Source organism: Oncorhynchus keta, chromosome 9, assembly GCF_023373465.1.
Source record: "Oncorhynchus keta strain PuntledgeMale-10-30-2019 chromosome 9, Oket_V2, whole genome shotgun sequence".
In the NCBI taxonomy this organism is placed as follows: domain Eukaryota; kingdom Metazoa; phylum Chordata; class Actinopteri; order Salmoniformes; family Salmonidae; genus Oncorhynchus; species Oncorhynchus keta.
Window position 1 is genome coordinate 29425741 of NC_068429.1, and position 25904 is coordinate 29451644.

The 25904-nt window shown below is 48.2% G+C and overlaps 1 protein-coding gene across 1 annotated transcript in view; it reads left to right on the forward strand.

Moving 5' to 3' along the window:
- The window catches only part of LOC118388083 (NMDA receptor synaptonuclear signaling and neuronal migration factor-like), a 114791-nt gene that overhangs the window by 50043 nt on the left and 38844 nt on the right, over positions 1 to 25904 (forward strand). Inside the window, exons 8-13 of the mRNA XM_052524740.1 lie at positions 2442 to 2569; positions 4990 to 5073; positions 5203 to 5236; positions 6309 to 6379; positions 6657 to 6736; positions 6977 to 7079. Coding sequence (XP_052380700.1) covers positions 2442 to 2569; positions 4990 to 5073; positions 5203 to 5236; positions 6309 to 6379; positions 6657 to 6736; positions 6977 to 7079 — 500 coding nt within the window. The remainder of the gene's footprint in view (positions 1 to 2441; positions 2570 to 4989; positions 5074 to 5202; positions 5237 to 6308; positions 6380 to 6656; positions 6737 to 6976; positions 7080 to 25904) is intronic.

Here is a 25904-nt window from a genome sequence, read left to right on the forward strand (position 1 = left end):
TCCCTCCATCTGCCTTTCTCTCTCCCTGCCACTCTCTCTCTCCCTCCATCTGCTTTCTCTCTCCCTGCCACTCTCTCTCTCTCCCTCCATCTGCTTTCTCTCTCCCTGCCACTCTCTCTCTCTCCTCCATCTGCTTTCTCTCTCCCTGCCACTCTCTCTCTCCTCCATCTGCCTTTCTCTCTCCCTGCCACTCTCTCTCTCCCTCCATCTGCTTTCTCTCTCCCTGCCACTCTCTCTCTCTCCCTCCATCTGCTTTCTCTCTCCCTGCCACTCTCTCTCTCTCCCTCCATCTGCCTTTCTCTCTCCCTGCCACTCTCTCTCTCCCTCCATCTGCCTTTCTCTCTCCCTGCCACTCTCTCTCTCCCTCCATCTGCTTTCTCTCTCCCTGCCACTCTCTCTCTCCCTCCATCTGCTTTCTCTCTCCCTGCCACTCTCTCTCTCTCCCTCCATCTGCCTTTCTCTCTCCCTGCCACTCTCTCTCTCCCTCCATCTGCCTTTCTCTCTCCCTGCCACTCTCTCTCACTCCCTCCATCTGCTTTCTCTCTCCCTGCCATCTGCCTTTCTCTCTCCCTGCCACTCTCTCTCTCCCTCCATCTGCTTTCTCTCTCCCTGCCACTCTCTCTCACTCCCTCCATCTGCTTTCTCTCTCCCTGCCACTCTCTCTCTCCCTCCATCTGCCTTTCTCTCTCCCTGCCACTCTCTCTCTCTCCCTCCATCTGCTTTCTCTCCCTGCCACTCTCTCTCTCTCCCTCCATCTGCTTTCTCTCTCCCTGCCACTCTCTCTCTCTCCCTCCATCTGCTTTCTCTCTCCCTGCCACTCTCTCTCCCCTCCATCTGCCTTTCTCTCTCCCTGCCACTCTCTCTCTCCCTCCATCTGCTTTCTCTCTCCCTGCCACTCTCTCTCTCCCCTCCATCTGCTTTCTCTCTCCCTGCCACTCTCTCTCTCCCTCCATCTGCTTTCTCTCTCCCTGCCACTCTCTCTCTCTCCCTCCATCTGCCTTTCTCTCTCCCTGCCACTCTCTCTCTCCCTCCATCTGCCTTTCTCTCTCCCTGCCACTCTCTCTCACTCCCTCCATCTGCTTTCTCTCTCCCTGCCACTCTCTCTCTCCCTCCATCTGCCTTTCTCTCTCCCTGCCACTCTCTCTCCCTCCATCTGCTTTCTCTCTCCCTGCCACTCTCTCTCACTCCCTCCATCTGCTTTCTCTCTCCCTGCCACTCTCTCTCTCTCCCTCCATCTGCCTTTCTCTCTCCCTGCCACTCTCTCTCTCCCTCCATCTGCCTTTCTCTCTCCCTGCCACTCTCTCTCTCTCCCTCCATCTGCCTTTCTCTCTCCCTGCCACTCTCTCTCTCCCTCCATCTGCCTTTCTCTCTCCCTGCCACTCTCTCTCTCCCTCCATCTGCCTTTCTCTCTCCCTGCCACTCTCTCTCTCCCTCCATCTACTTTTCTCTCTCCCTGCCACTCTCTCTCACTCCCTCCATCTGCTTTCTCTCTCCCTGCCACTCTCTCTCTCCCTCCATCTGCCTTTCTCTCTCCCTGCCACTCTCTCTCTCCCTCCATCTGCCTTTCTCTCTCCCTGCCACTCTCTCTCTCTCCCTCCATCTGCCTTTCTCTCTCCCTGCCACTCTCTCTCTCTCCCTCCATCTGCCTTTCTCTCTCCCTGCCACTCTCTCTCTCCCTCCATCTGCCTTTCTCTCTCCCTGCCACTCTCTCTCTCTCCTCCATCTGCCTTTCTCTCTCCCTGCCACTCTCTCTCTCCCTCCATCTGCCTTTCTCTCTCCCTGCCACTCTCTCTCTCTCCCTCCATCTGCCTTTCTCTCTCCCTGCCACTCTCTCTCTCCCTCCATCTGCCTTTCTCTCTCCCTGCCACTCTCTCTCTCTCCCTCCATCTGCCTTTCTCTCTCCCTGCCACTCTCTCTCTCCCTCCATCTGCCTTTCTCTCTCCCTGCCACTCTCTCTCTCCCTCCATCTGCCTTTCTCTCTCCCTGCCACTCTCTCTCTCCCTCCATCTGCCTTTCTCTCTCCCTGCCATCTGCCTTTCTCTCTCCCTGCCACTCTCTCTCTCTCCCTCCATCTGCCTTTCTCTCTCCCTCCATCTGCCTTTCTCTCTCCCTGCCACTCTCTCTCTCCCCTCCATCTGCCTTTCTCTCTCCCTCCATCTGCCTTTCTCTCTCCCTGCCACTCTCTCTCTCTCCCTCCATCTGCCTTTCTCTCTCCCTGCCACTCTCTCTCTCTCCCTCCATCTGCCTTTCTCTCTCCCTCCATCTGCCTTTCTCATTCTTTCTCTATTATTTCATTGCTTGCTTTCTCTCTGTCCATCTCTTCCCCTCCTCTACCTCCCCCTCTCTTACTCCATGTCCCCCCTCTTCTCATCCAATCTTTCTCCCGTTTCCTCCCCTGCTCTCTCTCTAACGGTGTGCCTGCTCTCTTTGTTGGGGGATAGGTGGGGACCTGCCAGCCTCTTGTGGGACTCTGGATGAGGGGGAGCGTGAGGACCTAGACTGGGAGGAGGAGAGGGAGATGGAGAGACTGGCCTGTGAGGGAGATGACTTCATCCCACCCAAAATTATGGTGAGGAACTAGGGTTGAACAATTCTTCTAACTTTCCCAGAGTTCCCAGGTTTACCCAAAGAGGACTGGCTGCATGTGAGCATGTTTACTGTGTTGGAATGTCACGGCTGTCATGATTCTTTAAGATATGAATGAAAATAGGAGATTGACAAGAAGCTAACAGCCTACAGGAGAGGCAGCAGAATCTGGAGGATGCTCATCTTCTGTCAGGTGATACAGGGAGAAAGTAGAGAGAGAGAGAAAGGGGAAGAGAGAGAGATGACAATGATTATGAAAGAACAAAAGAAAATGTGTTTTATGCTGAATTCTGTCATTCCCAGTGGAAAGACAGATTACACCTCAATTAGTGACATAACTCTGGAGGTCGAGGGGATAATTGTGTTTTTCTCTCAATGGGATCCTGCTATGTTATGTGAGTGCCAAGTAGTACTCAAATGTACTCAAAAGACCTTATATAAATCAATGGGCTACTTTTTGATCCTTAACTGAATTAAAGTGGAATCCTGTTTGATACCAGTACATACGCTGAGTGTACAAAATATTGGGAACATCTGCTATTTTCATGACATAGACTGTCCAGGTGAATCAAGGTGAAATCTATGATCATTGATGTCACTTGTTAAATCCACTTCAATCAGTAGAGATGAAGGGGAGGAGACAGGTTCAAGGAGTTTTAAGCCTTGAGACAATTGAGACATGGATTGTGAATGTGTGCCATTCAGAGGATGAATGGTCAAGACAAAATATTTATGTGCCTTTGAACAAGGTATGGTAGTAGGTGCCAGGCGCACCGGTTTGAGTGTGTCAAGAACTGCAATGCTGCTGGGTTTTTCACGCTCAACAGTTTCCCTTGTGTATCAAGAATGGTCCACCACCCAAAGGACATCCAGCCAACTTGACACAACTGTGGGAAGCATTGGAGTCAACATGGGCCAGCATCCCTGTGGAATGCTTTTGACACCTTGTAGAGTCCATTCCTGATGAATTGAGGCTGTTCTGAGGGCAAAAGGGGGTGCAACTTAATATTAGGAAGGTGTTCCTAATGTTTTATACACTCAGTGTACAATGCATCTTGGCTACGCAGACAGACTAGTGTGAATAATGAATGTTCAGGTCCCTACAGGCACTGGTTGACAGACAGAACACAGCAGAGTGAATGGGACACCTCTTTCTCTTCTTCTCTCTTCTTTCAATTATCAATCAATTCAAGGGCTTTATTGGCATGGGAAACATGTGTTAACATTGCCAAAGCAAGTGAGGTAGACAACATACAAAGTGAATATATAAAGTGAAAAACAACAAAAATTAACAGTAAACATTACACATACAACAGTTTCAAAACAGTAAAGACATTACAAATGTCATATTATATATATATATATATATATATATACACAATGTACAAATAATTAAAGGACACAAGATAAAATAAATAAGCATAAATATGGGTTGTATTTACAATGGTGTTTGTTCTTCACTGGTTGCCCTTTTCTCGTGGCAACAGGTCACAAATCTTGCTGCTGTGATGGCACACTGTGGAATTTCACCCAGTAGATATGGGAGTTTTTCAAAATTGGATATGTTTTCGAATTCTTTGTGGATCTGTGTGATCTGGGGAAATATGTCTCTCTAATATGGTCATACATTGGGCAGGAGGTTAGGAAGTGCAGCTCAGTTTCCACCTCATTTTGTGGGCAGTGAGCACATAGCCTGTCTTCTCTTGAGAGCCATGTCTGCCTACGGCGGCCTTTCTCAATAGCAAGGCTATGCTCACTGAGTCTGTACATAGTCAAAGCTTTCCTTAATTTTGGGTCAGTCACAGTGGTCAGGTATTCTGCCACTGTGTACTCTCTGTTTAGGGCCAAAAAGCATTCTAGTTTGCTCTGTTTTTTTGTTAATTCTTTCCAATGTGTTAAGTAATTATCTTTTTGTTTTCTCATGATTTGGTTGGGTCTAATTGTGCTGTTGTCCTGGGGCTCTGTAGGGTGTGTTTGTGTTTGTGAACAGAGCCCCAGGACCAGCTTGCTCTGTTTGTGATGGCTTTGTTATGGAAGGTTTGGGAATCGCTTCCTTTTAGGTGGTTGTAGAATTTAATGGCTCTTTTCTGGATTTTGATAATTAGTGGGTATCGGCCTAATTCTGCTCTGCATGCATTATTTGGTGTTTTACGTTGTACACGGAGGATATTTTTGCAGAATTCTGCGTGCAGAGTCTCAATTTGGTGTTTGTCCCATTTTGTGAAGTCTTGGTTGGTGAGCGGACCCCAGACCTCACAACCATAAAGGGCAATGGGCTCTATGACTGATTCAAGTATTTTTAGCCAAATCCTAATTGGTATGTTGAAATTTATGTTTATTTTGATGGCATAGAATGCCCTTCTTGCCTTGTCTCTCAGATCTTTCTCCATCTCTCACTCTCAGCTGATCTCCTCCAAAGTCCCCAAGGCAGAGTACGTTCCCACCATCATCCGCAGGGATGACCCCTCAATCATCCCCATCCTCTATGTGAGTGACTTTCTCTCTCACACACACACCGTCACCCTGTTCTCTATGTGTCTGTATGCACAGGTGATAAATCAGTTATCATGTATAATATTCAGTAAAGGATATTGACTTTATAATCTCTGTCTCCAGGACCATGAACATGCTACGTTTGATGATATCCTCGGTGGGTAAACTGCCCTTTATGTGACTTTGTTTGTTAGTTCTGTTCAAATCTTCATCCTAAATGGCACTATATTCCCTATATAGCGCACTACTTTTAACCAGTCCTATAGGCCCTGATCAAAAGTAGCGCACTATTTTATCTTTCTACTTTATTGAACCTTTATTTAACTTGGCAAGCCAGTTAAGAACATATTCTTATTTACAATGACGACCTATCCTGGCCAAAACCTAACCCAGGACGACGCTGGGCCAATTGTGCGCCGCCCTATGGGACTCCCAATCACGGTCGGTTGTGATATAGTCTGGAATCGAACCAGGGTCTGTCGTGACGCCTCTAGCACTGAGATGCATTACCGTAGACCGCTGGGCCACTCAGGAGTAGTGTGCCATTTGGGGCGCAGACATGTTTGTGGAGTGAGACACATTATGCAGTGAAAATGATGCTGTGTTCCATATTGCTGTCTTTCAGTGTGAGGAAATCTATTTTTACTGTACTGCTTGTTGCTCTCATTCTAACCCCTCTCTCTTTCTTCCTCTCTAACCCCTCTCTTTTTCTCTCTCTTTCTCTCTCTCTAACCCCTCTCTCTTTCTCTCTCTCTAACCTCTCTCTCTTTCTCTCTCCCTAACCCCTATCTGTTTCTCTCTCTCTAACCTCTCTCCGTTTCTCTCTCTCTAACCCCTCTCTCTTTCGCTCTCTCTAAACCCTTTCTGTTTATCTCTCCCTAACCCCTCTCTGTTTCTCTCTCTCTAACCTCTCTCCGTTTCTCTCTCTCTAACCCTCTCTGTTTCTCTCTCTAACCCCTCTCTGTTTCTCTCTCTCTAACCCCTCTCTCTCTCTCTCTCTCTCTCTCTCTCTCTTTCTCTCTAACCCCTCTCTTTTTCTCTCTCTTTCTCTCTCTAACCCCTCTCTGTTTCTCTCTCTCTAACCCCTCTCTCTTTCTCTCTCTCTAACCCCTCTCTCTCTCTCTTTCTCTCTTTCTCTCTCTCTCTCTCTCTCTCTCTCTCTCTCTCTCTCTCTCTCTCTCTCTCTCTCTCTCTCTCTCTAACCCCTCTCTGTTTCTCTCTCTTCACAGAGGAGATTGACAAGAAGCTAACAGCCTACAGGAGAGGCAGCAGAATCTGGAGGATGCTCATCTTCTGTCAGGTGATACAGGGAGAAAGTAGAGAGAGAGAGAAAGGGGAAGAGAGAGAGATGACAATGATTATGAAAGAACAAAAGAAAATGTGTTTTATGCTGAATTCTGTCATTCCCAGTGGAAAGACAGATTACACCTCAATTAGTGACATAACTCTGGAGGTCGAGGGGATAATTGTGTTTTTCTCTCAATGGGATCCTGCTATGTTATGTGAGTGCCAAGTAGCCGTGTTGGTTTTAATCTTGGCTGGGAACTTGAAAAGCTAAATCTCTGTGGGGTTCTTAGGGAGGTCCAGGGCATCTGTACCTGTTGAAGAATAAAGTGGCCACATTCGCCAAGGTGGAGAAAGAGGAGGACATGAGTCAGTGAGTGTCATCAGTCTTACTCTTCATACAGCAGCCATAGTCCTTATACCTGTGTGTGTCCCAAATGGCACACGACACTACTTTTGACCAAAGCCTTATGGGCCCTGTGGGCCCTGGCAAAAGGTAGTGCACTGCATAGGGAATAGGGTACCATTTGGGATGCGGACACAGTTCCTGTCTCTGTGTTGGTACTGTTAGAGTAGCAGTATTGTTGTGAACCATGTCGTCCTGCTACAACAGGTTCTGGAGGAGGCTGAGTCGGTTTATGAGCAAAGTGAACCCTGAACCCAACCTCATCCACATTATGGGCTGCTACGTCCTAGGAAACCCCAATGGAGAGAAGGTACACTACATCTCTCACATGTTAAAACACACACATACCAGATTACTGTAGAAAAATTGGTGTTGACTGATCAGATCAAATGATGACATAAATAGCGTTGTGTTGAACACTGTGTGATGTTTCACAGTGAGAATGGCAGAATGGTGAACTTACTGAATGACAGAGTTGACTTTAAAAAATATATATATATTTCACCTTTATTTAACCAGGTAGGCTAGTTGAGAACAAGTTCTCATTTGCAACTGCGACCTGGCCAAGATAAAGCATAGCAGTGTGAACAGACAACACAGAGTTACTCATGGAGTAAACAATTAACAAGTCATGTGTGATATAAGGATGCTTCTTGTGTAAATATTTTCCGTTTGGATTTTAATGACACACACACCACACACACACACACACACACACACACACACACACACACACACACACACACACACACACACACACACACACACACACACACACACACACACACACACACACACACACACACACACACACACACACACACACACACACACACACACACACACACACACACACACACACACACACACACACATATATACACACTCCTTACTTTATGTTACTCAAAATGGTGCCTTGCTAATATATGGAGAGAGTTGAGAATCGCTGTCTTTCTTTCTCCTTCCTCTCTCTCTACTTCTCTCCCTCCTCTCTCTCTACTTCTCTCCCTCCTCTCTCTCTACTTCTCTCCCTCCTCTCTCTCGACTTCTATCCCTCCCTCTCTCTACTTCTCTCCTTCCTCTCTCTACTTCTCTCCCTCCTCTCTCTCTACTTCTCTCCCTCCTCTCTCTCTACTTTTCTCCTTCCTCTCTCTACTTCTCTCCCTCCTCTCTCTCTACTTCTCTCCTTCCTCTCTCGACTTCTCTCCCTCCCCTCTCTCTACTTCTCTCCTTCCTCTCTCTACTTCTCTCCCTCCTCTCTCTCTACTTCTCTCCCTCCTCTCTCTCTACTTTTCTCCTTCCTCTCTCTACTTCTCTCCCTCCTCTCTCACTACTTCTCTCCTTCCTCTCTCTACTTCTCTCCCTCCTCTCTCGACTTCTCTCCCTCCTCTCTCTCTACTTCTCTCCTTCCTCTCTCTACTTCTCTCCTTCCTCTCTCTACTTCTCTCCCTCCTCCCTCTACTTCTCTCCCTCCTCTCTCTCTACTTCTCTCCTCCTCTCTCTCTACTTCTCTCTCTACTTCTCTCCTTACTCTCTACTTCTCTCCCTCCTCTCTCTACTTCTCTCCCTCCTCTCTCTCTACTTCTCTCCCTCCTCTCTCTACTTTTCACCCTCCTCTCTCTCTACTTTTCTCCCTCCTCTCTCTACTTCTCTCCTCCTCTCTCTCTACTTTTCTACCTCCTCTCTCTCTACTTCTTCTCCCTCTACTCTCTCTAATTATCTCCCTCCTCTCTCCTTCCTCTCTCTCTAATTATCTCCCTCCTCTCTCTACTTCTCTACCTCCTCTCTCTCTACTTCTCTCCCTCCTCTCTCTCTACGTTTCTCCCCCTCTCTCTCTACTTCTCTCCTCTCTCTACTTCTCTCCCTCCTCTCTCTACTTCTCTGCCTCCTCTCTCTCTACTTCTCTCCCTCCTCTCTCTCTACGTTTCTCCCCCTCTCTCTCTACTTCTCTCCTCTCTCTACTTCTCTCCCTCCTCTCTCTACTTCTCTCCCTCCTCTCTCTCTACTTCTCTCCCTCCTCTCTCTCTACTTTTCTCCTTCCTCTCTCTACTTCTCTCCCTCCTCTCTCTCTACTTCTCTCCCTCCTCTCTCTCTACTTCTCTCCCTCCTCTCTCTCTACTTCTCTCCCTCCTCTCTCTCTCTCTCCTCTCTCCTCTCTCTACTTCTCTCCCTCCTCTCTCTCTACTTCTCTCCCTCCTCTCTCTACTTCTCTCCCTCCTCTCTCTCTACTTCTCTCCCTCCTCTCTCTCTACTTCTCTCCTTCCTCTCTCTACTTCTCTCCTCCTCTCTCTACTTCTCTCCCTCATCTCTCTCTCTACTTCTCTCCTTCCTCTCTCTAATTCTCTCCCTCCTCTCTCGACTTCTCTCCATCCTCTCTCTCTACTTCTCTCCTTCCTCTCTCTACTTCTCTCCTTCCTCTCTCTACTTCTCTCCCTCCTCTCTCTCTACTTCTCTCCCTCCTCTCTCTCTACTTCTCTCCCTCCTCTCTCTCTACTTCTCTCCCTCCTCTCTCTCTCTACCTCTCTCCTCTCTCTACTTCTCTCCCTCCTCTCTCTCTACTTCTCTCCCTCCTCTCTCTACTTCTCTCCCTCCTCTCTCTCTACTTCTCTCCCTCCTCTCTCTCTACTTCTCTCCTTCCTCTCTCTACTTCTCTCCCTCCTCTCTCTACTTCTCTCCCTCATCTCTCTCTCTACTTCTCTCCTTCCTCTCTCTAATTCTCTCCCTCCTCTCTCGACTTCTCTCCCTCCTCTCTCTCTACTTCTCTCCTTCCTCTCTCTACTTCTCTCCTTCCTCTCTCTACTTCTCTCCCTCCTCCCTCTACTTCTCTCCCTCCTCTCTCTCTACTTCTCTCCTTCCTCTCTCTCTACTTCTCTCCCTCCTCTCTCTACTTCTCTCCTTACGCTCTCTACTTCTCTCCCTACTCTCTCTACTTCTCTCCCTCCTCTCTCTCTACTTCTCTCCCTCCTCTCTCTCTCTACCTCTCTCCTCTCTCTACTTCTCTCCCTCCTCTCTCTCTACTTCTCTCCCTCCTCTCTCTACTTCTCTCCCTCCTCTCTCTCTACTTCTCTCCCTCCTCTCTCTCTACTTTTCTCCTTCCTCTCTCTACTTCTCTCCTTCCTCTCTCTACTTCTCTCCCTCCTCTCTCTACTTCTCTCCCTCCTCTCTCTCTACTTCTCTCCTTCCTCTCTCTAATTCTCTCCCTCCTCTCTCGACTTCTCTCCCTCCTCTCTCTCTTCTTCTCTCCTTCCTCTCTCTACTTCTCTCCCTCCTCCCTCTACTTCTCTCCCTCCTCTCTCTCTACTTCTCTCCTTCCTCTCTCTCTACTTCTCTCCCTCCTCTCTCTACTTCTCTCCTTACGCTCTCTACTTCTCTCCCTACTCTCTCTACTTCTCTCCCTCCTCTCTCTCTACTTCTCTCCCTCCTCTCTCTACATTTCTCCCTCCTCTCTCTCTACTTTTCTCCCTCCTCTCTCTACTTCTCTCCCTCCTCTCTCTCTACTTCTCTCCCTCCTCTCTCTCTACTTCTCTCCTTCCTCTCTCTACTTCTCTCCCTCCTCTCTCTCTACTTCTCTCCCTCCTCTCTCTCTACTTCTCTCCCTCCTCTCTCTACTTCTCTCCTTACGCTCTCTACTTCTTTCCCTCCTCTCTCTCTACTTCTCTCCCTCCTCTCTCTCTACTTCTCTCCCTCCTCTCTCTCTACTTCTCTGCCTCCTCTCTCTCTCCTTCTCTCCTCTCTCTACTTCTCTCCCTCCTCTCTCTCTACTTCTTTCCCTCCTCTCTCTCTACTTCTCTCCCTCCTCTCTCTCTACTTCTCTCCTCTCTCTACTTCTCTCCCTCTTCTCTCTCTACTTCTCTCCCTCCTCTCTCTACTTCTCTTATCTCTCTACTTCTCTCCCTCCTCTCTCTACTTCTCTCCCTCCTCTCTCTCTACTTCTCTCCCTCCTCTCTCTCTACTTCTCTCCCTCCTCTCTCTACTTCTCTTATCTCTCTACTTCTCTCCCTCTTCTCTCTCCACTTCTCTCCCTCCTCTCTCTACTTCTCTTCCTCTCTCTCTACTTCTCTCCCTCCTCTCTCTCTACTTCTCTCCCTCCTCTCTCTCTGCTTCTCTCCCTCCTCTCTCTCTCTACTTCTCTCCCTTCCTCCTTCCTCTCTACTTCTCTTCCCCTCTCTCTCTCTCTACTTCTCTCCTCTTCTCTCTCTTACTTCTCTCTCTCTCTCTCTTTCCTCTCTCTAATTCTCTCCCTCCTCTCTCGACTTCTCTCCCTCCTCTCTCTCTACTTCTCTCATTCCTCTCTCTACTTCTCTCCTTCCTCTCTCTACTTCTCTCCCTCCTCCCTCTACTTCTCTCCCTCCGCTCTCTCTACTTCTTTCCCCCCTCTCTCTCTACTTCTCTCCCTCCTCTCTCTCTACTTCTCTCCTTCCTCTCTCTACTTCTCTCCCTCCTCTCTCTACTTCTCTCCCTCCTCTCTCTCTACTTCTCTCCTTCCTCTCTCTAATTCTCTCCCTCCTCTCTCAACTTCTCTCCCTCCTCTCTCTCTACTTCTCTCCCTCCTCTCTCTACTTCTCTTATCTCTCTACTTCTCTCCCTCTTCTCTCTCTACTTCTCTCCCTCCTCTCTCTACTTCTCCCCCTCCTCTCTCTCTACTTCTCTCCTTCCTCTCTCTAATTCTCTCCCTCCTCTCTCAACTTCTCTCCCTCCTCTCTCTCTACTTCTCTTCCTCCTCTCTCTACTTCTCTTATCTCTCTACTTCTCTCACTCTTCTCTCTCTACTTCTCTCCCTCCTCTCTCTACTTCTCTTATCTCTCTACTTCTCTCCCTCCTCTCTCTCTACTTCTCTCCATCCTCTCTCTACTTCTCTCCCTCCTCTCTCTCTACTTCTCTCCCTCCTCTCTCTCTACTTCTCTCCCTCCCCTCTCTCTACTTCTCTCCTTCCTCTCTCTACTTCTCTTCCTCCTCTCTCTACTTCTCTCCCTCCTCTCTCTCTACTTCTCTCCTTCCTCTCTCTAATTCTCTCCCTCCTCTCTCGACTTCTCTCCCTCCTCTCTCTCTACTTCTCTCCCCTCCTCTCTCTACTTCTCTCCTTCCTCTCTCTCTACTTCTCTCCCTCCTCTCTCTACTTCTCTCCCTCCTCTCTCTCTACTTCTCTCCCTCCTCTCTCTCTCTACTTCTCTCCCTGAGTATCTCCTCTCTCTCTACTTCTCTCCTTCCTCTCTCTACTTCTCTCCCTCCTCTCTACTTCTCTCCTTCTCCTCTCCTCTCTCTCCTCTCTCTACTTCTCTACCTCCTCTCTCTCTACTTCTCTCCCTCCTCTCTCTCTACGTTTCTCCCCCTCTCTCTTCCTCTCTCCCTCCTCTCTCTACTCCTCCTCTCTCTACGTACTTCTCCCCCTCTCTCTCTACTTCTCTCCTCTCTCTACTTCTCTCCCTCCTCTCTAAAAATACTTCTCTCCCTCCTCTCTCTCTACTTCTCTCCCTCCTCTCTCTCTACTTCTCTCCCTCCTCTCTCTCTCTACCTCTCTCCTCTCTCTACTTCTCTCCCTCCTCTCTCTCTACTTCTCTCCCTCCTCTCTCTACTTCTCTCCCTCCTCTCTCTCTACTTCTCTCCCTCCTCTCTCTCTACTTCTCTCCTTCCTCTCTCTACTTCTCTCCCTCCTCTCTCTCTACTTCTCTCCCTCCTCTCTCTACTTCTCTCCCTCCTCTCTCTCTACTTCTCTCCCTCCTCTCTCTACTTCTCTCCCTCATCTCTCTCTCTACTTCTCTCCCTCCTCTCTCTACTTCTCTCCTTACGCTCTCTACTTCTCTCCCTACTCTCTCTACTTCTCTCCCTCCTCTCTCTCTAATTATCTCCCTCCTCTCTCTCTACTTCTCTCCTTCCTCTCTCTCTACTTCTCTCCCTCCTCTCTCTCTACTTCTCTCCTCTCTCTACTTCTCTCCCTCATCTCTCTACTTCTCTCCCTCCTCTCTCTACTTCTCTCCTTCCTCTCTCTCTAATTCTCTCCCTCCTCTCTCTATACTTCTCTCCTTCCTCTCTCTACTTCTCTCCTTCCCCTCTCTCTACTTCTCTCCCTCCTCTCTCTCTTCTTCTCTCCTCTCTCTGCTTCTCTCCCTCCTCTCTCTCTACTTCTCTCCCTCCTCTCTATACTTCTCTCCTCTCTCTACTTCTCTCCCTCCTCTCTCTCTACTTCTCTCCTTCCTCTCTCTCTAATTCTCTCCCTCCCCTCTCTCTACTTCTCTCCTTCCTCTCTCTCTACTTCTCTCCCTCCTCTCTCTCTACTTCTCTCCCTCCTCTCTCTACTTCTCTCCTTCCTCTCTCTCTACTTCTGTCACTCGTCTCTCTACTTCTCTCCTTCCCCTCTCTCTACTTCTCTCCCTCCTCTCTCTCTACTACTCTCCCTCCTCTCTCTCTACTTCTCTCCCTCCTCTCTCTACTTCTCTCCTTCCCCTCTCTCTACTTCTCTCCCTCCTCTCTCTCTACTTCTCTCCTTCCTCTCTCTCTACTTCTCTCCCTCTTTCTCTCTACATCTCTCCGTCCCCTCTCTCTCCTTCTCTCCTCTCTCTACTTCTCTCCCTCCGCTCTCTCAACTTATCTCCTCTCTCTACTTCTCTCCCTCCTTCTCTCTACTTCTCTCCCTCCTCTCTCTCTACTTCTCTCCCTCCTCTCTCTCTTCTTCTCTCCTCTCTCTACTTCTCTCCCTCCTCTCTCTACTTCTCTCCCTCCTCTCTATACTTCTCTCCTCTCTCTACTTCTCTCCCTCCTCTCTCTCTACTTCTCTCCTTCCTCTCTCTCTAATTCTCTCCCTCCCCTCTCTATACTTCTCTCCTTCCTCTCTCTACTTCTCTCCCTCCTCTCTCTCTACTTCTCTCCTTCCTCTCTCTCTAATTCTCTCCCTCCCCTCTCTATACTTCTCTCCTTCCTCTCTTTCTACATCTCTCTTCCTCTCTCTAATTATCTCCCTCCTCTCTCTATACTTCTCTCCTTCCTCTCTCTACTTCTCTCCTTCCCCTCTCTCTACTTCTCTCCCTCCTCTCTCTCTACTTCTCTCCCTCCACTCTCTCTACTTCTCTCATTCCTCTCTCTCTACTTCTCTCCCTCCTCTCTCTACTTCTCTACCTCCTCTCTCTCTACTTCTCTCCTTCCTCTCTCTCTAATTATCTCCCTCCTCTCTCTCTACTTCTCTCCTTCCTCTCTCTAATTCTCTCCCTCCACTCTCTCTACTTCTCTCCCTCCTCTCTCTCTACCTTCTCTCCTTCCTCTCTCTCCTTCTCTCCTTCCTCTCTCTACTTCTCTCTCTACTTCTCTCCCTCCTCTCTCTCTACTTCTCTCCCTCCTCTCTCTACTTCTCTCCCTCCTCTCTCTCTACTTCTCTCCCTCCTCTCTCTCTACTTCTCTCCCTCCTCTCTCTCTACGTCTCTCCTTCCTCTCTCTCTACTTCTCTCCTTCCTCTCTCTCTAATTCTCTCCCTCCTCTCTCTATACTTCTCTCCTTCCTCCCTTTCTACTTCTCTCTTCCTCTCTCTAATTCTATCCCTCCTCTCTCTATTACTTATCTCCTTCCTCTCTCTACTTCTCTCCTTCCCCTCTCTCAACTTCTCTCCCTCCTCTCTCTCTTCTTCTCTCCTCTCTCTACTTCTCTCCCTCCTCTCTCTCTACTTCTCTCCCTCCTCTCTATACTTCTCTCCTCTCTCTACTTCTCTCCCTCCTCTCTCTCTACTTCTCTCCTTCCTCTCTCTCTAATTCTCTCCCTCCCCTTTCTCTACTTCTCTCCTTCCTCTCTCTCTACTTCTCTCCTCCTCTCTCTACTTCTCTCCCTCCTCTCTCTCTACTACTCTCCCTCCTCTCTCTCTACTTCTCTCCCTCCTCTCTCTACTTCTCTCCTTCATATCTCTCCACTTCTCTCCCTCCTATCTCTACTTCTCTCCTTCCTCTCTCTCTAATTCTCTCCCTCCTCTCTCTCTACTTCTCTCCTTCCTCTCTCTCTACTTCTCTCCTCTCTCTACTTATCTCCTCTCTCTACTTCTCTCCTCTCTCTACTTCTCTCCCTCCCCTCTCTCTATTTCTCTCCTCTCTCTACTTCTCTCCTTCCTCTCTCTCTGCTTCTCTCCTTCCTCTCTCTCTAATTCTCTCCCACCTCTCTCTACTTCTCTACCTCCTCTCTCTCTACTTATCTCCTCTCTCTACTTATCTCCTCTCTCAACTTATCTCCTCTCTCTACTTCTCTCCTCTCTCTACTTCTCTCCCTCCCCTCTCTCTACTTCTCTCCTCTCTCTACTTCTTTCCCTCCTCTCTCTCTACTTCTCTCCGTCCCCTCTCTCTCCTTCTCTCCTCTCTCTACTTCTCTCCCTCCCTCTCTCTCTACTTCTCTCCCTCCTCTCTCTACTTCTCTCCCTCCTCTCTCTCTACTTCTCTCCTTCCTCTCTCTCTGCTTCTCTCCTCCTCTCTCTCTACTTCTCTCCTCACTCTCTCTCTACTTCTCTCCTTCCCCTCTCTCTACTTCTCTCCCCTCCTCTCTCTACTTCTCTCTCCTCCTCTCTCTACTTCTCTCTCTCCTCTCTGTCTTCTTCTCTCCTCTCTCTACTTCTCTCCTCCTCTCTCTACTTCTCTCCCTCCTCTCTCTCTACTTCTCTCCCTCCTCTCTCTACTTCTCTCTTGCTCTCTTCTTTCCCTCCTCTCTCTCTGCTTCTCTCCTCCTCTCTCTCTCTTCTCTCCCTCCTCTCTCTCTACTTCTCTGCCTCCTCTCTCTCCTTCTCTCCTCTCTCTACTTCTCTCCCTCCTCTCTCTCTACTTCTTTCCCTCCTCTCTCTCTACTTCTCTCCCTCCTCTCTCTCTACTTCTCTCCTCTCTCTACTTCTCTCCCTCTCTCTCTCTCTACTTCTCTCCCTCCTCTCTCTACTTCTCTTATCTCTCTATTTCTCTCCCTCCTCTCTCTACTTCTCTCCCTCCTCTCTCTCTACTCTCTCTCCCTCCTCTCTCTCTTCTCTCCCTCTCTCTCTCTACTTCTCTCTCTCTCTCTTCTCTCCCTCTTCTCTCTCTCTTCTCTCTCTCCTCTCTCCTACTTCTCTCTCTCTCTCTACTTCTCTCCCTCCTCTCTCTCTACTTCTCTCTCCTCTCTCTCTCTACTTCTCTCCCTCCTCTCTCTCTTCTTCTCCCTCCTCTCTCTCTACTTCTCTCCCTCCTCTCTCTCTCTCTCTATCCTTCCTCTCTCTACTTCTCTTCCTCCTCTCTCTACTTCTCTCCCTCCTCTCTCTCTACTTCTCTCTCTTCCTCTCTCTAATTCTCTCTCTCCTCTCTCGACTTCTCTCCTCTCTCTCTCTACTTCTCTCATTCCTCTCTCTACTTCTCTCCTTCCTCTCTCTACTTCTCTCCCTCCTCTCTCTACTTCTCTCCCTCCTCTCTCTCTACTCTCTCTCCTCTCTCTCTACTTCTCTCCTCTCTCTCTCTACTTCTCTCCTCCTCTCCTGCTTCTCTCTCTCTTCTCTCTCCTTCTCTCCTCTCTCTCTCTACTCTCTCTCCTCCTCTCTCTACTTCTCTCCTCTCTCTCTCTGCTCTCTCCCTCCTCTCTCTCTACTTCTCTCTCCTCTCTCTCTCTCTCTCTCTCTCTCTACTTCTCTCTCTCCTCTCTCTCTACTTCTCTCCTCTCTCTCTCTACTTCTCCTCCTCCTCTCTCTCTACTTCTCTCCTTCCTCTCTCTAATTCTCTCCTCCTCTCTCCAACTTCTCTCCCTCCTCTCTCTCTACTTCTCTTCCTCCTCTCTCTCGTACTTCTCTATCTCTACTTCTCTCACTCTCTCTCTCTCTACTTCTCTCCTCTCCTCTCTCTACTTCTCTTATCTCTCTACTTCTCTCCATCCTCTCTCTACTTCTCTCCCTCCTCTCTCTCTACTTCTCTCCCTCCTCTCTCTCTACTTCTCTCCCTCCCCTCTCTCTACTTCTCTCCTTCCTCTCTCTACTTCTCTTCCTCCTCTCTCTACTTCTCTCCCTCCTCTCTCTCTACTTCTCTCCTTCCTCTCTCTAATTCTCTCCCTCCTCTCTCGACTTCTCTCCCTCCTCTCTCTCTACTTCTCTCATTCCTCTCTCTACTTCTCTCCTTCCTCTCTCTACTTCTCTCCCTCCTCCCTCTACTTCTCTCCCTCCTCTCTCTCTACTTCTTTCCCTCCTCTCTCTCTACTTCTCTCCCTCCTCTCTCTCTACTTCTCTCCTTCCTCTCTCTACTTCTCTCCCTCCTCTCTCTACTTCTCTCCTTCCTCTCTCTCTAATTATCTCCCTCCTCTCTCTACTTCTCTACCTCCTCTCTCTCTACTTCTCTCCCTCCTCTCTCTCTACGTTTCTCCCCCTCTCTCTCTACTTCTCTCCTCTCTCTACTTCTCTCCCTCCTCTCTCTACTTCTCTGCCTCCTCTCTCTCTACTTCTCTCCCTCCTCTCTCTCTACATTTCTCCCCCTGTAAAAATACTTCTCTCCTCTCTCTCATGTAAATAAATATCTCTACTTCTCTCCCTCCTCTCTCTACTTCTCTCCTGCCTCTACTTAAACTCCTTCCTCTCTCTACTTCTCTCCTCCTAAAAGTCTGCTGTATATGTAGTTTCTCTCTATTCTCTCCCTATGGACTCCTCTATTTGCCCTCCTCTCTCTCTAAACAGTCGTATGGACCTCTACTTCTCTCTGCCTCATTCTCTCAGTCGTATGGACCCTCCTTGTCTCTGCCTCTCTTAAACTTCTCTCCCTCCTCTCTCTACTTCTCTCCCTCCTCTCTCTACTTCTCTCCTCCTCTCTCTCTACTTCACTCATCTCCTCTCTCTACTTCTCTCCCTCCTCTCTCTACTTCTCTCCTTACTACTCTCTACTTCTTCTCTCCTACTCTCTCTACTTCTCTCCCTCCTCTCTCTAAAATTATCTCCCTCCACTCTCTCTACTTCTCTCCTTCCTCTCTCTCTACTTCTCTCCCTCCTCTCTCTCTACTTCTTTCCTCCTCTCTCTACTTCTCTCCCTCATCTCTCTACTTCTCTCCCTCCTCTCTCTACTTCTCTCCTTCCTCTTCTCTCTCTAATTCTCTCCCTCCTCTCTCTATACTTCTCTCCTTCCTCTCTCTACTTCTCTCCTTCCCCTCTCTCTACTTCTCTCCTCCTCTCTCTCTTCTTCTCTATCTCTCTGCTTCTTCAGTCCTCTCTCTCTACTTCTCTCCTCCTCTCTATACTTCTCTTCTCTCTACTTCTCTCCCTCCTCTCTCTGCTTCTCTCCTTAAACAGTCTCTGGAATTCCTCCCTCCCCTCCTCTACTTCTCTCCTTAAACAGTCGTATCTCTACTTCTCTCTGCCTCATTAAACTTCTCTCCCTGGACCTCTACTTCTCTCCTTTCTCTCTACTTCTGTCACTCGTCTCTCTACTTCTCTCCTTCCTCTCTTAAACTTCTCTCCCTCCTCTCTCTCTACTACTCTCCCTCCTCTCTCTACTTCTCTCCCTCCTCTCTCTACTTCTCTCCTTCCCCTCTCTCTACTTCTCTCCCTCCTCTCTCTCTACTTCTCTCCTTCCTCTCTCTCTTCTTCCCTCTTTCTCTCTACATCTCTCCGTCCCCTCTCTCTCCTTCTCTCCTCTCTCTACTTCTCTCCTCCGCTCTCTCAACTTATCTCCTCTCTCTACTTCTCTCCCTCCTCTCTCTCTACTTCTCTCCCTCCTCTCTCTCTACTTCTCTCCCTCCTCTCTCTCTCTTCTTCTCTCCTCTCTCTACTTCTCTCCCTCCTCTCTCTACTTCTCTCCCTCCTCTCTATACTTCTCTCCTCTACTTCTCTCCTCCTCTCTCTCTACTTCTCTCCTTCCTCTCTCTCTAATTCTCTCCTCCCCTCTCTATACTTCTCTCCTTCCTCTCTCTACTTCTCTCCCTCCTCTCTCTCTACTTCTCTCCTTCCTCTCTCTCTAATTCTCTCCCTCCTCTCTCTATACTTCTCTCCTTCCTCTCTTTCTACATCTCTCTTCCTCTCTCTAATTATCTCCTCCTAAACAGTATACTTCTCTCCTTCCTCTCTCTGCCTTCTCTCCTTCCCCTCTTCTACTTCTCTCCCTCCTCTCTCTCTAAACAGTCTCTCCCTCCACTCTCTACTTCTCTCATTCTCTCTAAATCTCTACTTCTCTCCCTCCTCTCTCTACTTCTCTACCTCCCTCTCGCTCTACTTCTCTCCTTCCTCTTAAACAGTCTAATTAAATAAATCCTCCTCTCTCTCTACTTCTCTCCTTTAAACTCTCTAATTCTCTCCTCCTCTCTCTCTACTTCTGCTCCTCATTAAACAGTCTACTTCTCCTCCTTTCTCTAATAATTCTCTCCTTCCTCTCTCTACTTCTCTCTCTACTTCTCAATCCTAAAATCTCTCTCTACTTCTCTCCCTCCTCTCTCTCTATTCTCTCCCTCCCTCTCTCTCTACTTCTAAATCCTAATTATTAAACTTCTCTCCCTCCTCTCTCTCTAAGTCTCTCCTTCCTCTCTCTCTACTTCTCTCCTTCCTCTCTCTCTAATTCTATGGACCTCTCTCTATACTTCTCTCCTTCCTCCCTTTCTACTTCTCTCTTCCTCTCTCTAATTCTATCCCTCCTCTCTCTATTACTTATCTCCTTCCTCTCTCTACTTCTCTCATTCCCCTCTCTCAACTTCTCTCCCTCCTCTCTCTCTTCTTCTCTCCTCTCTCTACTTCTCTCCCTCCTCTCTCTCTACTTCTCTCCCTCCTCTCTATACTTCTCTCCTCTCTCTACTTCTCTCCCTCCTCTCTCTCTACTTCTCTCCTTCCTCTCTCTCTAATTCTCTCCCTCCCCTTTCTCTACTTCTCTCCTTCCTCTCTCTCTACTTCTCTCCTCCCTCTCTACTTCTCTCCTTCCCCTCTCTCTACTTCTCTCCTCTCTCTCTCTCTACTCTCTCCTCTCTCTCTCTTCTCCCCTCCTCTCTCTACTTCTCTCCTTCATATCTCTCCACTTCTCTCCCTCCTCTCTCTACTTCTCTCCTTCCTCTCTCTCTAATTCTCTCCCTCCATTTTCTCTACTTCTCTCCTTCCTCTCTCTCTCATTCTCTCACTCCTCTCTCTACTTCTCTCCTTCTCTCCTCTCATTACTTCTCTCCCTCCTCCTCTCTACTTCTCTCCTTCCTATCTCTAATTCTCTCCCTCCTAAATAATCTCTACTTCTCTCCTTCCTCTCTCTACTTCTCTCCTCTCTCTACTTATCTCCTCTCTCTACTTCTCTCCTCTCTCTACTTCTCTCCCTCCCTCTCTATTTCTCTCCTCTCTCTAAATATCTCCTTCTCATGTCTTAACAAATAATAATCTCTCTACGTAATTCTCTCCCACCTCTCTCTACTTCTCTACCTCCTCTCTCTCTCTTATCTTCTCTCTACTTATCTCTCTCTACTTATCTCTCTCTCTACTTATCTCCTCTCTCTGCTTATCTCCTCCCTCTCTCTGCTTCTCTCCTCTCTCTACTTCTTTCCCTCCTCTCTCTCTACTTCTGCCATCCTCTCTCTCCTTCTCTCCTCTCTCTACTTCTCTCCCTCCTCTCTCTACTTCTCTCCCTCCTCTCTCTACACACTTCCTCTCCCTCCTCTCTCTACTTCTCTCCTTCCTCTCTCTCTGCTTCTCTCCCTCCTCTATCTAAAATTCTCTCCCTCCTCTAAAAATCTCTAATTCTCTCCTTCCCTCTCTCTAATTCTCTCCTCCCTCTCTCTCTACTTCTCTCCCTCCTCTCTCTCTCTTCTCTCTCTCCTCTCTGTCTTCTTCTCTCCTCTCTCTACTTCTCTCCCTCCCTCTCTCTCTACTTCTCTCACTCCTCTCTCTACTTCTCTCTTCCCCTCTCTCTACTTCTCTCCCTCCTCTCTCTCTACTACTCTCCCCTCCTCTCTCTACTTCTCTCCCTCCTCTCTCTACTTCTCTCCTTCATCTCTCTCCACTTCTCTCCCTCTCTGTCTCTATTTCTCTCCTTCCTCTCTCTCTAATTCTCTCCCTCCTCTCTCTCTAATATCTCTCCTTCCTCTCTCTACTTCTCCCTCCTCTCTCTCTAAAAATCTCCCTCCTCTCTCTACTTCTCTCCCTCCTATCTCTCTACTTCTCTCCTCTCTCTACTTATCTCCTCTCTCTACTTCTCTCCTCTCTCTACTTCTCTCCCTCCCCTCTCTCTACTTCTCTCCTCTCTCTACTTCTCTCCTTCCTCTCTCTCTACTTCTCTCCTTCCTCTCTCTCTAATTCTCTCCCACCTCTCTCTACTTCTCTACCTCCTCTCTCTCTACTTATCTCCTCTCTCTACTTATCTCCTCTCTCAACTTATCTCCTTACTCTACTTCTCTCCTCTCTCTACTTCTCTCCCTCCCCTCTCTCTACTTCTCTCCTCTCTCTACTTCTTTCCCTCCTCTCTCTCTACTTCTCTCCGTCCCCTCTCTCTCCTTCTCTCCTCTCTCTACTTCTCTCCCTCCTCTCTCTCTACTTCTCTCCCTCCTCTCTCTCTACTTCTCTCCCTCCTCTCTCTCTACTTCTCTCCTTCCTCTCTCTCTACTTCTCTCCCTCCTCTATCTCTACTTCTCTCCCTCCTAAATCTCTCTCTGTCCTTCCTCTCTCTACTTCTCTCCCTCCTCTCTCTCTACTTCTCTACTCTCCTCTCTCTCTCTATCTCTCTCTTAATTATCTCTCTCTCTCTATCTTGCCTCTCTCTATCTCTCCTCTCTCTACTTCTCTCCCTCCCCTCTCTCTCACTTCTCTCTCTCTCTCTACTTCTTTCCCTCCTCTCTCTCTACTTCTCTCTAAATCTCTCTCCTTCTCTCCTCTCTCTACTTCTCCTCTCTCTCTCTCTCTCTCTGTCTCTCTACTTCTCTCCTCTCTCTACTTCTTTCCCTCCTCTCTCTCTACTTCTCTCCGTCCCCTCTCTCTCCTTCTCTCCTCTCTCTACTTCTCTCCCTCCTCTCTCTCTACTTCTCTCCCTCCTCTCTCTCTACTTCTCTCCCTCCTCTCTCTCTACTTCTCTCCTTCCTCTCTCTCTACTTCTCTCCCTCCTCTCTCTCTACTTCTCTCCCTCCTCTCTACTTCTCTCCTTCCCCTCTCTCTACTTCTCTCCCTCCTCTCTCTCTACTTCTCTCCCTCCTCTCTCTCTACTTCTCTCTCTCCTCTCTGTCTTCTTCTCTCCTCTCTCTACTTCTCTCCCTCCTCTCTCTCTACTTCTCTCACTCCTCTCTCTACTTCTCTCCTTCCCCTCTCTCTACTTCTCTCCCTCCTCTCTCTCTACTACTCTCCCTCCTCTCTCTCTACTTCTCTCCCTCCTCTCTCTACTTCTCTCCTTCATCTCTCTCCACTTCTCTCCCTCCTGTCTCTATTTCTCTCCTTCCTCTCTCTCTAATTCTCTCCCTCCTCTCTCTCTACTTCTCTCCTTCCTCTCTCTACTTCTCTCCCTCCTCTCTCTCTACTTCTCCTCCTCCTCTCTCTACTTCTCTCCCTCCTCTCTCTACTTCTCTCCTCTCTCTACTTATCTCCTCTCTCTACTTCTCTCCTCTCTCTACTTCTCTCCTCCCCTCTCTCTACTTCTCTCCTCTCTCTGCTTCTCTCTTCCTCTCTCTTCTCTCCTTCCTCTCTCTCTAATTCTCCCCACCTCTCTACTTCTCTACCTCCTCTCTCTCTACTTATCTCCTCTCTCTGCTTATCTCCTCTCTCAACTTATCTCCCTTACTCTACTTCTCTCTCTCTACTTCTCTCCCTCCCCTCTCTCTACTTCTAAAAATCTCTAATTCTTTCCCTCCTCTCTCTCTACTTCTCTCAGTCCCCTCTCTCTCCTTCTCTCCTCTATCTAAAACTCTCCCTCCTCTCTCTCTCTACTTCTCTCCCTCCTCTCTCTCTACTTCTCCTCTCCTCTCTCTCTACTTCTCTCCTTCCTCTCTCTCTACTTCTCTCCCTCCTCTCTCTCTACTTCTCTCCTCCTCTCTCTCTAAAATCTCCTTCCCCTCTCTCTACTCTCTCTCCCTCATTTCTCATTCTCTACCTCCCTCTCTCTCTCTATCTCCTCTCTCTGTATCTCCTCTCTCTCTACTCCTCTCTCCTTCTCTCCTCTCTCTCTTCTCTCCCCTCCTACTTCTCTCTACTCTCTCTTCTTTCCCTCCTCTCTCTCTACTTATCTCAATCCCCTCTCTCTACTTTCTCCTCTCTCTACTTCTCTCCCTCCTCTCTCTCTACTTCTCTCCTCTCTCTCTTTCTCCTTCCCCTCTCTCTACTTCTCTCCTCTCTCTCTTCACTTCTTCCCTCCTCTCTCTCTACTTTCTCCCTCCTCTCTCTCTTCTCTTCCCCTCTCTCTACTTCTCTCCCTCCTCTCTCTCTACTTCTCTCTCTTAGCTCTCTCTTACTTCTCTCCTCTTCTCTTCTCTCCTCTCTCTCTCTCTACTTCTCTCCTTCCTCTCTCTCTACTCTCTCCTTCCTCTCTCTCTCTTCTTCTCTCTTACTCTCTCTCTCTACTTCTCTCTACTTCTCTTCTCTCTCTCTCTTCTCTCTCAATTTCTCTCTCTCTACTTCTCTCTCTCTCTCTAATTCTCTCCCTCATCTCTCTCTACTTCTAAATCTCTCTCTCTAATTCTCTCTCCCTCAAATCTCTCTACTTCTCTACTTCTGTCCCTCCTCTAAATACTTCTCTCCTTCCTCTAAAAATAAATCTCTCCCTCCTCTATCTACTTCTCTCCCTCCTCTCTCTCTAACATGTAAATATCCTCTCTCTCTACTTCTCTCCTTCCTCTCTCTCCTTCTCACCTTCCTCTTCTCTAATTCTCCACCTCTCTCTACTTCTCTATGTCCTCTCTCTATTCTCTCCTCTCTCTACTTCTCTCCTCTCGTGTAAATCTCTCCTCTCTCTAAATTCTCTCCTCTCTCTACTTCTCTCCTCCCTCTAACTTCTCTCCTCTCTTGTCTCCTCCTCTCTCTACTTCTCTCGGTTTAATCTCTCCTTCTCTCCTATCTCTACTTCTCTCTCTCTCCTCTCTCTCTTCTCTCTCTCTCTCTCTCTCTCTCTTCTCTCTCTCTCTCTCTCTCTCTACTTCTCTCTCTTCTCTCTCTCTAATTCTCTCTCTCTCTCTCTCTCTCTCTCCTCCTCTCTCTCTCACTTCTCTCCTCTCTCTCTCTACTTCTCTCTCTCTATCTCTCTCTCTCTACTTCTCTCTCTCTCTCTACTCTCTCTCTCTCTCTCTACTCTCTACTCTCTCTCTCTCTCTCTCCCTCTCTCTCTCCTCTCTCTCTACTTCTCTCTCTCTCTCTCTCTACTTCTCTCCCTCTCTCTCTCTCTATCTCTCTCTCCTCTCTCTCTCTCTTGCTCTCTCTCTCTCTCCTCTCTCTCTCTCTCTCTACCTCTCTCTCTCTCTCTCTCTCTACTCTCTCTCTCTTCTCTCTCTCTACTTCCTCTCTCTCTCTCTCTCTACTCTCTCTCTCTACTCTCTCTGTCTCTCTCTCTCTCTCTACTTCTCTTCTCTCTCTACTTCTCTCCTCTCTCTACTTCTCTCCTCTCTCTACTTCTCTGCCTCCCCTCTCTCTACTTCTGCCTCTCTCTACTTCTCTCCTTCTCTCTCTATTCTCTACTTCCTCTCCTTTCTCTCTCTCTACTCTTCTCTCCCTCCTCTCTCTCTACTTCTCTCCCTCATCTCTCTCTACTTCTCTCCTCCTCTCTCTCTACTTCTCTCTCTCTCTCTATACTTATCTCCTTCTCTCAACTTCTCTCCTTCTCTCTCTATCTACTTCTCTCCTTCCTCTCTCTCTACGTCTCTCCTTCCTCTCTCTCTAATTCTCTCCCACCTCTCTCTACTTCTCTACCTCCTCTCTCTCTACTTCTCTCCTCTCTCTACTTATCTCCTCTCTCAACTTATCTCCTCTCTCTACTTCTCTCTCTCTCTCTAATTCTCTCCCTCATCTCTCTCTACTTCTCTCTCTCTCTCTAATTCTCTCCCTCATCTCTCTCTACTTCTCTACTTCCTCTCTCTCTACTTCTGTCCCTCCTCTCTCTCTACTTCTCTCCTTCCTCTCTCTCTAATTCTCTCCCTCCTCTATCTACTTCTCTCCCTCCTCTCTCTCTACTTCTCTCCCTCCTCTCTCTCTACTTCTCTCCTTCCTCTCTCTCCTTCTCACCTTCCTCTCTCTCTAATTCTCTCCCACCTCTCTCTACTTCTCTACCTCCTCTCTCTCTACTTCTCTCCTCTCTCTACTTCTCTCCTCTCTCTACTTCTCTCCTCTCTCTACTTCTCTCCTCTCTACTTCTCTCCCTCCCCTCTCTCTACTTCTCTCCTCTCTTTACTTCTCTCCCTCCTCTCTCTCTACTTCTCTCCGTCCCCTCTCTCTCCTTCTCTCCTCTCTCTACTTCTCTCCCTCCTCTCTCTCTACTTCTCTCCCTCATCTCTCTCTACTTCTCTCCCTCCTCTCTCTCTACTTCTCTCCCTCCTCTCTCTATACTTCTCTCCTTCCTCTCTCTACTTCTCTCCCTCCTCTCTCTATCTACTTCTCTCCTTCCTCTCTCTCTACGTCTCTCCTTCCTCTCTCTCTAATTCTCTCCCACCTCTCTCTACTTCTCTACCTCCTCTCTCTCTACTTCTCTCCTCTCTCTACTTATCTCCTCTCTCAACTTATCTCCTCTCTCTACTTCTCTCTCTCTCTCTCTCTAATTCTCTCCCTCATCTCTCTCTACTTCTCTACTTCCTCTCTCTCTACTTATCTCCTTCCTCTCTCTCTACTTCTCTCCCTCTTACAGGTAAGAGCCCATTATCTCATCCTGAGTCATGTTTCTGGATTTAGCAGAGAGGCACATGGACCAAGTGACTGTGACAGGGGAGAGGTTGCTTCACCATTCTCCACTTAAAACACACACACACACACACACACACACACACACACACACACACACACACACACACACACACACACACACACACACACACACACACACACACACACACACACACACACACACACACACACACACACACACACACACACACACACACACATAAACAGAGTATGTACACACACATAGACACACGACACACTCTCTGCTAAAGTGCTTGGCGTTGTTAGGGCTCTCTGGCGTCTCTGTTGTGAAGCTGTTAAGGGGAGTATACAGTACAGTAAAATGCAGAGTCCAAGATAGCTGTCTGCTTAAGCACTATAAAC